At 54.4% G+C, this 14,724-nt stretch overlaps 1 protein-coding gene across 6 annotated transcripts in view; it reads right to left on the reverse strand.

Moving 5' to 3' along the window:
- Nucleotides 1-1,992: 1,992 nt before the first annotated feature.
- Nucleotides 1,993-14,724, reverse strand: part of Sipa1l3 (signal-induced proliferation-associated 1 like 3) — a 206,769-nt gene continuing 194,037 nt past the window's right edge. For 4 of the 6 annotated variants that reach the window (XM_087653676.1, XM_087653683.1, XM_087653680.1 and 1 more), the window contains 6 exon segments: nucleotides 13,543-13,708; nucleotides 12,616-12,862; nucleotides 10,331-10,474; nucleotides 6,951-7,086; nucleotides 5,389-5,470; nucleotides 1,993-3,853 (listed from right to left, as the gene is read on the reverse strand). In XM_087653676.1, the coding sequence (XP_087509802.1) occupies nucleotides 3,710-3,853; nucleotides 5,389-5,470; nucleotides 6,951-7,086; nucleotides 10,331-10,474; nucleotides 12,616-12,862; nucleotides 13,543-13,708 (919 nt within the window). In that variant the 3' untranslated portion in view covers nucleotides 1,993-3,709. 6 annotated transcript variants of the gene reach the window in all.

The raw sequence follows: 14,724 nt of genomic DNA on the forward strand, positions 1-14,724 counted from the left end.
AAGCCCCCAGACAAAAGACACGGGGCTGAGGGAAGTGGGTTTTGTTGGAAGGCAATAAAGAATGTAAGGACCGCCATCCAGGATGGTAACACACCATGTGGCTCAGAATCCTAGCACTGGAGGCTGAGGCAGGAGGACGGTGAGTTACATGTCATTCCTGGGCTATGAGACGTCTCTTTAAAAAGGGGTGTGGGGGTGCAGACAACAGAAATCTAGAGAGTGCCAGGCAGATGAGGCCAAAGAGATAGTGTGGCAGGCTGAGGAGAAGTGGGGGAAGGGGCAGGAAAAACTGGGGCAAGAAGGGAAAGGGACTACAGGGTGCAGTGCAGGCGCCATCAGGGTTTGGCGTGCGGGTGCGGGTGCGCGTGTGAATTGTGGGGTGTTGGGAGATGGTGGTATGTCTCCCAGGCCAGGAGAGGATGTGAGAACAGTTTGTTCCCGGGTTCCCTCCCCCACTTGGCCCAGGTTGGTGGGGGGAGGGCTGGGCTGGATGGGGCCCTGAGGAGGGTGGAGAGTGAGGATGTCTGAGTAGCTGGAAACCCTTGCGAGGGCTGATTCTCCCCTGGAACTAGGCAAACACCTTTCGGAAGACATTTGGTGGGGTGGTGAGGGTAGGGTGCGGAGGAGTACCACAGTTCAGCTCAGACTTGAAGAACGTAAAGACAGCTGATGGGGAGGGGGCAGTCCTGTCCAGAGAGGCCGACTTCCCACAGGAGGCGGGTCTTTAGGATCTTCCCGTGGAATTCCTGAGTCTAAATAGTCAGTTTGCCTCATGCCCCGCCCACCCGCGGATGTCCACAGTTTCGGCAGGACACAGATCCAGGGCCCCAAGTTTCAAGCCGCCCCCACCGGTCCTGCCAGGAGGGCCATAGAAAACCTGGTTTTGGCTGAGGCTTCAGGAGTTTGTCTGATATACTTCCTTTACCTAGATGGCAATCTTCCTTTATCTCTGGTCCCCAGGGACCCCGGGGCAGCTCTCCGCTGCAATCCACTCCCTGCTCTATTGGCACAGAGAGGTCCTCCGCACAGTGGGACCCAGTGGAGAGATGAGTAGGTGGGGCAGGGCACAGAAATGTAGCTGGGATGGGGAGGGGTGTGGCTTGGGGCCCAGCGGAGGCCTTCGAGCCAGAGGCTTCACACAAGTCCCACAAACATGCCAGTACTTGCTTTCCCGGCAATCTCCCGTGTTTTTTGTTTCCAGATAGACTTACTCTGTGTAGCCCTGGCTGCCCTGAAACTCACTATGTAGACCAGGATGGCCTCAAACTCAAAGAGATCCACCTCCCTCTGCCGGGATTAGAGGTGCATTATTACCTTACTTTGCCTGTTTTTTTTTTTTTTTTTTTTAACATACCAGAAGAGGGCATTGGGTCCCATGGATGTGGAGTCAGACAGCTGTGCGCATTGACCTGGGGGGTCCTCCGGAAGAGCAGCGGGTGCTCTTAACCACTCAGCCACTTTTTTAAGGGCTTTGATACCACTTGGGGTCAAGCACAGGGTGGCCTCAAACTTGCTATGTAGCTGAGGAAGGTCTTGAACTCCTGATGCCCCTTCACCTCCAAGGCTGAGATTCCAGATGTGTACCAATACAACTGGCCTTGAACTCTCTGGGATCCTCCTGCCTCAGAGAGCTGGGATCACAAGTGTGAACCATCACACCTGGCAAAAGTAGACCGTCCCCTCCCCCTTTGATGACAGGGTCTCGGTGCAGCCCTAACTACTTATTTCCAACAAGCTGGCCTAGAGTGCACAGAGATCCACCCACCTTGTCTCCTGAGCGCTGGGATTAAAGGTTTGTGTAACCATGCCCACAATGCAGACCTAGCTTCTTTTCTAACTTCAGCACATTCTACATCCTGAGGGTCGGGTTTCTTGTCTGGATGCCTAGGAAAAGCTGCAGGGCTGTGTGCTGTGCAGCAGGGGTGTGATATGAGCCTATGAGGAGGGAGCCAGCACTGACTTTCGGGCAGCTGCCAGAGAGCACACCAGCCATTTCTATGAAACGTTTATTTCCTTTGAAACCTCCTGAAACATGCCAGAAATCTCAAGACAGGGATGGGAAGAGGGGGAAAAAAAGACAATAAAGAATGATAAAAAATCCAAAAAGAACAAATCAACATGAAAAAAACAAGCCTGCTGCTAATCTCCAGTCATCAGAGTATCAACCTCAAATTAAATAGATTTCTTTTTTTTTTGCAGAAATTCTTACAAAAATAATAGAACAAAACCAAAAATTATAATTTACAATTCTCAATGTACATGATTAGGTCCCCAAAATGATTTGAATGATCTGAAGATTCGAGGAGACGCATTAAAGAAAGAGATGAAGGGAGGGGGGAGGGGAAGGCTCCAGGTTGAAATCTGAGAGGAGAGGGAGGGGCGGGGGCTGGAGAACCCTTCAGAAAGGGGATCAGGAGGGGGACATCACAGTAGTTGGCCAGGGTTGAGGACACTGGGTGGCCAGGGTTGAGGACACTGGGTGGCCTGGTCTGCCACCATCATCCCATGTGAGTTGAAGGCATGGCAGGCTGCTCCCTCACAACCAGGGTTCCCCAGGGTCAGAGCAGGTCACAGGGAGCTGTGGGTACCCTTTCCTCAAGCCCTGCCCTTCAGCCTGGCCCATCAGGAGCAGAGCGCCTGTCCTGGTCTGAGGGCTGGGCCACCTATGGCTCTGGGTCCAATCTGTGCTGCCAACTACTTGCTGACTGCCTCCCCCATATACTCTGGGTCCTCACACCGACCTCCAGCCCACGGGGGTTGGGGAATCCACAGACTGTGGCCATTCAAACGTGTTCCGGCACAACTCTACATGAAAAAATAAATATATATATATATATTCTTTTCTGTTTGTTTTTAAAGAAGGAAAAAAAGGGGGGGTGTTTCATGTTTCCTGGGTAAGCAGCGTGTCGCCACACCGAGCTGCCCCTTATTGCCTTTGGAGAATCTCTGGGGGCTGGGGGCTGCACTGTGAGTGCTCCCCGGGGAGCACAGTGAGCGTGTCTGGTGGCCACTGGGGGATGGAGTGTGGCCAGGGAGACTTGTAAAAGAGAAGAGGACCATATGGGGGGGGGAGAAGGCTATGCCTCGGCCCTGTCCCCAGGCCCCTCAAAGCCTCTGGAGTGGGAGGCAGTGGCCTAGTTGTCCTAGGGGAGGAGCCCATGGTTGGCCGGATCAGTAGCTCGAAGGTAGACGGGCCTGTGGCTGCTCGGAGAGAAGATGGTAAAAAAGATCATATAAACAGTCCTAGCTGTACAAATGGGGTTTCTCAAAGGAGTGGGTCTGGGTGCTAGCGGTTCCCATCCATTCTGGGGCCCCAGGAAAATAATTTAAACTCTGTGAAAGTGCTCCTGGCTGCTGTATGGAAGGGGGACTCGGGGTGATGTCCATGCTACCTGGAGCCAGTAGTACACTGGGGACAGAGGAGCCCCAGAGTGCTAGGGAGTGGGGGAAGGAAGGGCTCACTTTGTTCCATAGTTCTCATGCAGGGGCTCCTGGGCCCCTCCCACTGTCACAGCTCCAGGCAGCTGGGTCCTAGGAGTGGCCTACGGTGGCCTGTGGGGTGGCAGGGAGCAGCTGACAGGGGCCTGAGACACAGCGGAAGGTCGCAGGGCGGTGGGTGCGGGGCTGCGGCTGGATGCCCTGTTACCCCTGCAACCAGAAGCCCACTGCCTGCCAGCCAGGGCTGTCCAGGGGCCGAGCCCAGGGCAGCTCAGAGTTCCTTCTTCTCCCTGCTGAAGAGCTCTGCGAACTTGCGAAGCTGTTCACTGGCAGCCTGTGACTCCTCCTGCAGTCGCTGGTTGTTCTGCCGCAGGCTGGCCACCTCTGACTGCAGCACCACCTTATCCTGCTTCTCCTGGGAGGGTGAAGGGGCTGGGTTAGTCAGGTGTGGCAGCTGAGGCGCTCCTGGTAGTGCTCAGGACAGGAGAGGACCACAGCCACTGGGTCCTGAGATGTCTGGCTGCAAGGGTTCAAGTCCCAGCTCTGCTTTTCCAGAAGAACCACCCAGGGCAGATGACTTCATGCTCTGCCTTCAACTCTGTGACAGGTGTTTCGGGAAGCCTGCAGGTTAATTTCTTCTTCTTCTTCTTTTTTAAGATATGGTCTTAGTATGTAGCTCAGGTTGACCTCAGCCTCCCCAGTGCACCCCACCACTGACAGGCTGAAGTAGTCATCTGAAAGCCCTTCTCACTGCTACCACCCCACCCCACCAAAGCTTTCCTAGAAGAAACAGCCAAGTCTCACCACGGCAAGGGTGCCTGAGCAGGCTCTGCGCTTCCGGGGTCACGTGACATCCTAGCGCAGGGAACCAAAGCTGTGCAGCATTAAATACTGGGATGGGGATCTGAACTTGGGTCCTGCCTTGTTGCATCGCCTCAAATAAATGAATTAGTAAAGTTTCTCCTCTCATCCCCCTCCACCCTGATATGGGTGCACAGACCCCACAGGTACAACGGCAACATTGCTAAGAATGTGCCCTTCCACAGAGGACTGTCTTCTTTTTATTTTTTATCTATTTTTTGGTTCTTTTTGAGGCAGGGATTCTGTGTAGTCCTGGCTATCCAAGCTGGCCTCAAAACTTACAGAGATCAGCCTGCCTCTGCTTCCCAGCAATGAATGGGGAGGTGGAGGCAGGAGGATTAAGGCTAGCCTGGACCATTTCCCATTAAGTTATTAGCCTGCCTTGCATGGTAGTCGCTGGATAAATCTACTATTCATTTACCCATTTTAACTTTCGTGTGTGTGTGTGTGTGTGTGTGTGTATGTGTGTGTGCTCACACGTGCAGAGGTACCTGTGTCTGAAGAGAGCTCCAGGTGTCCTCTGTCATTTCTTTGTCTCTTTCCCTACCTGTGTCTACCTCTGTGACCCTCCTGTCTCTGCCCTGCTCAGACTGGGGTTACAGGCATGTGAGGTACTACGAGGCTCGACTGAAACGCTAATTGGCTGCAATGGACTCCCACGTGCATGGGTGTCCTGTAATCTGTTCTACCATTACTCCCTTGATGGCCAACATTTGCCTCCCATTTTTATTTATAATTATTTATAATTACCTGAAGGCCTACCCTTGTGTGTCTCAGGCTGACTGACCTGAGAGCTGGGATTACAGCATCTGCCATCATGCCCTGCTCAGGCAGTGTTGGAGCCCAGAGCCTTGTACATGCTAGACAAACGCTCTACTGAGTTACATGCTGATTTTCTCTATCCTTGCTTGACTTGTCAATTCCCTGGTCATCGCATTCCAGAGCAGAGGGGCAGAGTCCGGGCGGGGGGGGGGGGGGGGAGACAGTGCTGCCCAGTGCAGTGGGGAGAGGGAAAGGGAGGGGATGGACAGGGAGGGGGAGGGGGAGAGAGGCGGGGGAGGGGGAGGCGAAGGCACACTGAGGCCTCACCTTCTGCAGGTCCGTGTGCAGCTGTTTCAGCATCACCTCCAGCTGGTACACCTTGCCCGTCAGATCCAGCGGTGACTCCTCACTGGAGAGACAAGGGAAGGGATGGGGTCAATCCTGAGATCTGAAACCTCGGAGGAGGGCTTGTACTCAAGAACTGAAAGAGATTTGGGGTACTGGCCCTCTGGCCTCTGGTCAGTCCTCACCTTCCTGAAAGCCCAGGGTGTGCAAGGCATAGACAAGCAGCTCTGTGGGGAAGCCAGAGGCAGTGCCCTCCCACCCCTGGCTCCAGGCCGCCTGTGAGTATAGGCTGAGGACAGCACCAGGTCAGGCCAAGGCTAGGTGGGAGCTGCCCTGAAATATGCATCCGCCCCTCAGAAGGGGTATGCGTGTGCTTTTAGGAAGAACATTCTTTGTGTACTCAGGAGACACAAAGAACTCACTCAGCCTGCATGCAGTGAGCATTATGGATGAGCCCATCCTGAGCCCATAAAGCCCATGGTGGGCCAATGGACAGCACCACCAAGGATGGCACGATTCACTTCAGTGCTCGGTTTAACAGAATCACTGCCCTCTGTGGCCTGCAAAGGTGCCACACGGCTGCTACAGAACAGGAAGCCCAGGCTGAGACGGAGGACGCTGCCCACTCAAGTGCGGGGCTGGGACCCACTGCCTGGGTTCTAGCTGTGGAGACCCTCCGCCCCAGGTCTGCCTGGCACTCTGCGAGCGGATGGCTCCTCTCCGCATGGAGCTGATGCTAAAGCGATGCTTCGGGGATCTTAGACTTGGAGAGGTTTGGGGAAGGGCTGAGGTGGGGCTGCTGGGTCCTCCTAGCTCTCCTCCTCTTTTCCTCCCCTTCCTGGTCCTCATCTTAGGGGAGCTGTAAGTATGGAGGGAGGAGGGAGGGTAAAACCCAGGAGTGGGCCCAAGGGCCACAGGTCCCATTTTCTATAGCTACAGGTCCCTGTCCCCACCCTTCTGATGGGAGTCAAGATCTAAGACTGACAGGGCTATGAAGGGGGCAAAATACATCTCACAGTTTTCCTCAGAAAAAGGCTTCCAGTAACCATTAAGCACCGTGTAGTCCATTGGCAAACAGAACCCTGTGGGAAGCACATGCAGATGGTTCGAGTGCCCTGGTAATGCCCCGCGCAGGCAGCAAGGCCCCTAAAGCTTTGTCTGCTGAGTGTGAGTACTCAGATTCACGGCATTCGGTCAGAGGAGCCGGGGCGAGATGCTGATGCCTGTCTCCTTGTCCTCTCTCCTGAGGGTGGAGCTTCGTCTTAGCACCTCAGTAGGCTGAGATGGTCTGTACCAGCCCAGCAGTGTAGTGGGTGAGGACAAGTCTGCATCTTCAGAGGATCAAGCTACAGATGGATGAATGGAGATGGGAGACAGCTAGGAGGCTGGGGGACGCTCTGGGGGCATGGCTCAAAGTTGGAAGTACAAGCCCCCTTGTCCTGGGCCATCTTGGGTGGCCTGCAGGGCCTGCTCACTCCTGTCTTGTGCATGTGTGCTGTCTGCTGAGCTCTGGCGGTGATGGGCCCGTTTCCAGGGAAACTTACCTCATGGTGGGAGTGGTTCTAGGAGTCTGGGGGCCTCGCTCCAGGCTCAGATGGCTGTGCACAGGGCTGTGTGCAGGAGGGATATCTGGACTCAGGGCTGGGTCGTTCAGAGAGAAGAGGGACACAGCTCTTTGCACTGCCAGGGAGAAGGAGAAGGAGGTTAAGTTCTGGGTAGACAGGTAGGCGGGCCTTGACTTCTTCCTGACAACTCTTCCTGTCAATTCCTACCTATCTTCATCCCATTCTTCCCACCAACTCCTCTCTGGTCTGGTTTCATTTTGCTGCTCTGGCTGGCCTTGAACTTACAGTGAATCTCCTGCCTTAGCCTGAGCCACCACATTTGGCCCCTCCCCCCTTTTTTGGTAGGCAAAACATCACTGAGCTCAGGCTGGCCTTAAAGCCCTGGAAATCCTGCCTTAGCCTTCTCATGGTGTATCTGTACGTGTGTACCACCAAGCTGGGCTTTCTAAAATAATCTGTGTTCTCCTAATGATATCTTTTTCTTCTCCCCTCCTCTCTTCTTTTCTTCCTTCCTTTCGTTTGTTTGAGACAGGGTTTCTCTGTGTAGTTCTGGTTGTCCTGGACTTTTGTAGATGAGGCTAGCCTTGAACTCAGAGATCTGCCTGCCTCTGCCTCCCGAGAGCTGGGATTAAAGGTGTGCACCACCACGTCCTAGCTCCTTTTCTTTCTTTTGAAACATTCTTTTTATTTATATACATGTGTTTGTCCATGTGAGCGTATGCCACAGTGTGTGGCTGCCTGTGGAAGCCAAAGCAGAGTGTCAGATTTCTCTGGAGGTACAGTTACATGTGGATGTAAGCCCCCAGCGTGGACGCTGGGAACCAAGTCAGGTCCTCTAGAAGAGCAGCAAGTTTTCTTAATCAGTAAGCCTTTTCTCCAGCCCAGAATCTGAAGATTTTTTTTTTTTTTTTTTGGTTCTTTTTTTCGGAGCTGGGGACCGAACCCAGGGCCTTGCGCTTCCTAGGTAAGAATCTGAAGATTTTAAACAGGATCTTGCTATGTAGCTCAGGCAGGCCCCTGGACGTGGGAGGACTCATTAGATAGAGGTTCCTGTCCTTTTCCTGGTTCTCGGGTTAAATATCCAAAATTCATCTGAACTCACAAGAATAAAGCTCATACTACATTTATACTACTATACCATATCTACTATAGGCAGGAGCTCCACCACTGAGCCACACCCCCAGCCCCTCACTGGGGGATTCTAGGCAAGGGCTCTACCACTGAGCCATGCCCCCAGCCCCTCACTGGGGGATTCTAGGCAGGGGCTCTACCACTGAGCCACACCCCCCAGCCCCTCACTGGGGGATTCTAGGCAGGGGCTCTACCACTGAGCCACGCCCCCAGCCCCTCACTGGGGGATTCTAGGCAAGGGCTCTACCACTGAGCCACGCCCCCAGCCCCTCACTGGGGGATTCTAGGCAGGGGCTCTACCACTGAGCCACACCCCCAGCCCCTCACTGGGGGATTCTAGGCAAGGGCTCTACTGTTGCTTATCTCTGCACTGCCATGGTTGGTTCATGAACACTTTAACAAGTACAAGTTTATCTAATATGACTTGTAGGGCAGAGAGATTTTACAGATGAGCAACTGAGGCATGAGGGGTTAATGGCTTGTCACAAAGCTCCTCACAGGCAAAGCTGGAGATCACACGTAGGCGGCAGTCTCCGGTTTCCTTGTCAACCCATTTGGTACTTCCTATGTTGGGAGCCAGCCTAGTTTTTAGATCTGGTCTTGTCCCCACCGCTCCCTCTCCCTCTCGACATCAGGGATCCCAGCAATGCTTGGCCTGACCCCACACTGCAGTGGGGACGTCAGGATAAGCCTGACGTCCTTGGGGCTACTGCTAGATGGCAGAATGCATGATACACAAGCACAGAAGCTCCATTTTAACTAAAATCATTCTTGCTTTTCTACTATGGTCTTTTGGATAGAGAGGTCAGCATAAAAAATGCCCACCCAGTCCATACATGCTGTGTGATGATGGTACTCTGGGCTGGGCTGAGAGGGTGGGCATTCAGAATTACAGGAAACACGACATGGCTGGGCTGGGTCAGGGGTGGTGTCACAGCCCTGCAATTCCAGCACTGGGGAGGCTGAGGCAGGAGGACTACAAATCTGAGGCCAGGCTGGGGAATTCTGAGCTGGGCACAGTGCATATACCTATCATCCTAGTACTCAGTAGACAGACCAAGAAGGAGTTCAAGGCCAGCCTGAGCTACATGGTGAGTTTGAGACTAATCTGGGCTACATGAGATCTGTCTAAAACAGAGACAGGCAGACAGACAGATAGACAGACAGATAAACCCAGGGTCTTATAGCTGGCAGACGGTGGTCCACACCTTGAATTCCTGCACTCAGGAGACAGAGGCAGGTAGAACTCCAAGTCTGAGGCCAGTTCGGTATACAGAATTAGTTCTAGGACAGCCAGGACTACACAGAGAAAGCACTGCCTTGAAAAACCAAACCAAACCAAGCCAAACCAAACACCCTGCCTCCCCAAATCAATCCAAACCAACCCAAACACCAAACCAACCCACCCCCCAAAACACCGAACATAGTCAATAAGCCAAGCCAAACCAAAACCAGAACCAGCCCAACCCACCTCTCCCCTGCAAAACAAAAGAAAGACAACAACCCAGGGTCCCACAGCTGGGCACTCCACCCGTGCTATCCCCCAGTTCACAAATTCCCAGTCTGAATAGGTCCAGCCGTGGGCGGAGGGTCTGGCAAAGAGGAGGTTGGTAAAGGCTTCCCCTGAGGGAAGGTGTGTGTCTTTCTTTCATCCTGCTGGCTGAGGTGGGGATATGGTGGCCAGAGTGCTAACAGTTTTCTCTAACACACGGGGTGTGGCCCTACAAACAGCAGGCCAGTGGCAATAAGGACTCTGGGTCCTGCTCGGTTTCCTGAACTTAGAACAGTAACCTGTAGTCCGACTGCTCAACCAGGATGGACTTTTTGTGAGACAGGGTCGTTCTACATAGCCCTGGCTGTCCTGGAACTTGATATGTAGACCAGGCTAGCCTACAGGGGTTTGCTTTGTTTTTTGGACATGGGTCTTATGCAGCCTTCAGTTGGGGCGCTGTTTGTGGAGGGCTTGCTCTGGGCCCATTTTTCACACGACCATTACGTAGCCCAGGCAGATGGTGAGGGATCTCCTTCCGTAGACCAGGTAGCAGGGGACCAGAAGAGGTCACCTGCTTGGGCTGCATGGTTAGCAAATGACAATGAAAGGCTTTGACTTTGCTCCACGTGACTCTGGCGCACGGGCGTGAGGTTGGGCAAAGCCGCAGGCCCTCTAGTTGTCTTCTGAGGACAGGTAACCACTGCGGACCAGGAGCAGTTGGGTGGAGGGTACCCACCTTCGTAGGCCTTGGCCGCATTCACTAGGCTGGACCACTCAAGGCCAGCAGCCGTGTCGGGTAGTGGCATCATCCCAGGGTCAAGTCGTCGCAGGGGCCGGTCCCGTCCATCAGCCAGTGAGAGCTCCGAGGCTGAGATGGCAGCTATGTGGGAAGGCGGAGACAGGGAGGTGGCTGAGCGTGCTGGTCAGTGTGGAAGGGACAGGTATTTCGTACTGTTCCGCATCAGGGGGAGGCTCCAGCAGGGCAAGGCCACTGTGAGCTGGGTGTCTGTGTGGTGTGGGCAGCTCTCTATATATGGGACTGGGAGGTCCTGCCGAGGTGACGTTAAAGCAAAGCTCTGCAATGGGGGAGGCCGGGGATGGAGCAGCCCCAGGTTTGTGGAACACCCACTGAGGAGGCCTGGGGTAGCTCTGGAAGAGCAGAGTGAGCAGAGAAATGACAAGCCTGGTGGTCACCATCTGAAGTGTCTCGGTCCTTCCTGAGGAGGTGTGCAGGCCACCCCTGAGATGTGGACAGGCTATCTGGCTCTCTCCACAGCAATGCAGGGCAATGATGCCCTTACAATCCCATGGCAGATCTCCTCAGGACTGACGGCCTATGGAAGGCTGTGTAGTAACCTATGTGTTCCTGAAGCAAACACCCAGAGTCCTGGGTATTCCTAGTCCAGAGGGGAGACACCCAGAGTGGATGCGGCTGTCATAGGGAAAGGGGGCAGAGTGGTCAGGCATGGGTGGATGGGAGAACCCCCGAGACTACAGTCTGACAGGCTGAGGGGAGGGATGCTAGGCTGGAGAGTGTGGCAGAAGCGGAGTCTGGGCCTACATACACAGAACTCTCAGCCTCTTCTGGCTCAGTGTTGGGTACGTCCTGGGTACCAGGCCCTACCTAGGAGCAGGCAGGGCCATCAAGGCCTGGGTAGATGGTGAGTTAGGAAACTTGGAGGTGTGGTAGTGTGCTGGCCCCAAGGGACGAGCACAGGGAGACCTGTGACGGATCAGTAGCTTTGTCAGGCGGGAGGAAGAGGCTGGACTACCTGGAAGAGCACAGGTGTGGGGTGCCCTGAGGCAGGGGCCGAGGGAGGAAGGGTTACAGCCTCAGAACACCAAGGCAGGGACACAGATACACAGACAGGGGGTGCCATGAGAGGACTAAAAAACCCTGTTAGCTTTTGGAGGCAAAGTTTCACTAGACCATGTTGGCTTCAAATTCACTGCCCTTGAACTCTGGTCTTCCTGTTTTCGCCTCCTAAGTGCTAGTCATAGGCGTGCTCCCCCATACTTGGCTACTGCAGGAAGATTTTAAGGGATGATATGGCCACCTTAAGACAGCCCAGAGTCCCCTTTATCCAGCCTCCACGTGTGTGAAATACTGGGGCTTAGCTAGATGGTGTGGGGATACGCCCCAGCTGAAATCCTAGGCACAGAACACATGTGAACTTAAGACCCGTCTGGAATTCAGAAAAGAAGGGGCGCCATATACTTCCTAACACCCTAACGGTGAGCAGCGCCCGATGCAGCTCTCGCCAGCACACACCAGCAGTGAGGCTAGCTGCCACTCCTACCAGCACGGGGTATGGAAGGCAGCAAGGAGGGATGGCCTAAAATCCCAGCACTCTGCATCGAGGAAGCTGAGGCAGGCAGATCTCTGCGAGTGAGTCCCAGATCAGCCAGGGCTACTCAGATACTCAAACAAAAGCCCCACATGAAAAAACAGCCTCCAATGTGTCTGGGTGGGCTGTGCCCACGTGAGCATGGTGTAGTTGTACCCACTGCCTGTCAGGGCGTGAGAGAAGGGCTCATGGAGTGCATCTATGCAGTCATGTTTCCTTTTCCAGTTGAGATGGGTGTTGCTAGGATTCTAGGCTGGCCTCAACTCATGATCCTCCAACCTCCAAGGATTGACACATAACAGGACACATAACAGGAGCTGCTGTTCCAGTGGTCCACTTATGGGGCACAGCCCATAAATACATAGATGAAATAAAGGTGTGGAGGAATGTCGCCCAGGGACCCCACACTAAGCATGGCACAATTGGGGAAGTCAGGTCACTAAGTAAATGTTCAGGAAACAAGACTTTTAGGTGGGAGCAGGGAGGCTGAGAAGACACAGCACCCAGGGGGCCGAGGATGTGAGCTCCTGTCCTTGCCCAGTAATAGTTGTTCCTTGTGGTTCCCTGGAGCGCCAGTGCACCCTTCCCTCCCCGATAAGGCCCGGCCGCCTATGACTGGTGGTGCCTCCCACCTGCCCCGGGGAACCTGCAGCCCCCAAATGCCCAGGCTCACATTTCTTCTCTGGGAAGCCATTGCCAGTGGCTGGAATGGTGTTGGGTGCCCCGCTGGGTGGGTGGGAGTGCTGGTGCTGGCGGCGGGCGGGCAGTGTGCTGGAAGGGAAGGTGCAGGTGCTGGTGAAGAGCACGTCGCTGGGCAGGCCAGGCTCCAGGCTGGTAGGGCTGGCATAGCTGGGCTCCCGGCGTCCGCTACACAGGCTCTCATCTGACAGTGTCCGCTGCAGGCTCTTCTGGGGGGACTGCTGCCAAGACAGGGTCAGACAGGGGATTGGCACGCTGGGTTGTGGGTCAGGCCTCAGGGGCTTTTTGGCAAGTTCTTGCCCACTCAGTATCTGTTTTTGTACTTTTACTGGTCAAAGCACTAGACTTCCCCCAGGGCTCCCAACCTGTGCCCAGGCTTCTGAGCCTGTCTTCCAGTTATAAGTTTATATAAGCACTTTCTCGCTGACTTCGTACATGCCTTCTCTTTTCAGAGACGGCCTTAGCTAACCATGTAACCCAGGCTGGTCTCAGTCTCCTGAGAGCTGGGATTACAGGCGTGTGCCACAATACCCAGGGAAGAGCTGCCTTGGTTCCCATAGACAGCAGGCCTGACAATGGGGGACAGGCAGGGCAGTGGAGGAACCACAGTGCCTGCTGCTTTGGTCTCACTGTCTTTGGGAGTGAGAGCCTAAGTTGTTTCTGGGAGCTCTTCCTGTTTGTGGCTGTGCTCTGAGGAGCTAGGTAGAAGAAGCATTTTCTTCTTGGGCTCTGGGAGAAAGGCATGAGACTCAGGGTCTTCGGGGGCCTTCCCCAGCTGGCTTAAGTCCTGGCTCTGTCCCTGACTAACAAGAGACTTGCACTCCCCAACAGGAGCAGCAGACACCAAAGGGGCTGGCGGAGAGCACCACCCCCTCCCGAACTTGCCACCAGGCACACGCACCCCTGTGTCCCGATCCTGCTCTGGCCCCAGGTTGTCCATGATGATGAGCTTCTTTAAGTCATCCTCGATGGTGGACTTGTAATTCTTCCGTGGGGACCGGAGGTCTCGCAGGGATGCCCTCAACCGTGGCTGACCAAAGACGTTTTTTGCATTGGTGTCCACCTGCCTGGAATGAGAACACTGGAGTCAGAGGGCTGTGGGCTGCTTCTTAGGGTCTGGCCTGGAGAAGGCTAGCCTGGGCCTCATCTACATCACCCAGCTCCTTGTGCTCATTGTGCTGGGGACCTGCTACTCCGAGAGCTGTGGTACAGCAGGCAGGGGCTGCACAGCCACCTGCAGGAGGGGACTGACTCTAGGCAAGTGAACAGAGTGGAGCCTGTGTGTGAGACAGAAACTTGTTTTGAAGCAAATAAGGTTAATAGAGGGATGAGATTGGAAGCATTCTTCAGAGGGGCTGACATCTAGGGGGAAGGGGAGACAAGGGAGGAATCCACCCAGAAGAGCCAGCAAAGTGTTGAGGTGATGTCCGGGAGGAGCCAGGGACAGACTGACTGTGTGAGACTCCGGACTTGAGCCACTCTTCAGTCTGTGATTGCTTCTGAGGGAGCTGAGAGCAGGCCAATGTGTGTCCTGATGGGTATGCCAAGAGGATGGGTGGGCGGCAGGACTCATGAGAGCTGGGTGAGGGGGAGGTGAGCAGGTAGGTCCCTGATAAGAATGATGAGCTACCCCAGAAGTCATCACCCCTGCTTTAGGAACTCTGGGGTTTTCTGTCCCATCACATGAGATAACACTCCCCCATACCACAGGGTCCTGAGGTCAAACTGCTGTCACCCTATGCTTCCTGATCCAGAAGGTGTGGGAAGTGGGCTACTGTCCTCCTCACTCTACATCATGCTGACCCACAGCTCTGTCCCCAGAGCATTCCAGAACTACCTCTGGGGTCCCTTGGCCACAGTGGACTGGGGCAGGGACAGGACAGGCTTGGCTCTCAATCATGCTCTGCTGTGAGCCCTCAGGCAAGCCCATCACATCTGTGCTGCTTTAAATGAGGAAGGCCCCCAGAAGCTCACAGTAGGTCTTTAGCTGGTGGATCTATTTGGAAGGGATTAGGACCTGTGTCGCTAGGGGTGGGATCTGAGGTTTTAAAGGACTCTCCATTCCCAATGACTTTCTGACTAG

Source organism: Rattus norvegicus, chromosome 1 (assembly GCF_021556685.1).
Source record: "Rattus norvegicus strain SHRSP/BbbUtx chromosome 1, alternate assembly SHRSP_T2T, whole genome shotgun sequence".
Classification (NCBI taxonomy): Eukaryota; Metazoa; Chordata; class Mammalia; order Rodentia; family Muridae; genus Rattus; species Rattus norvegicus.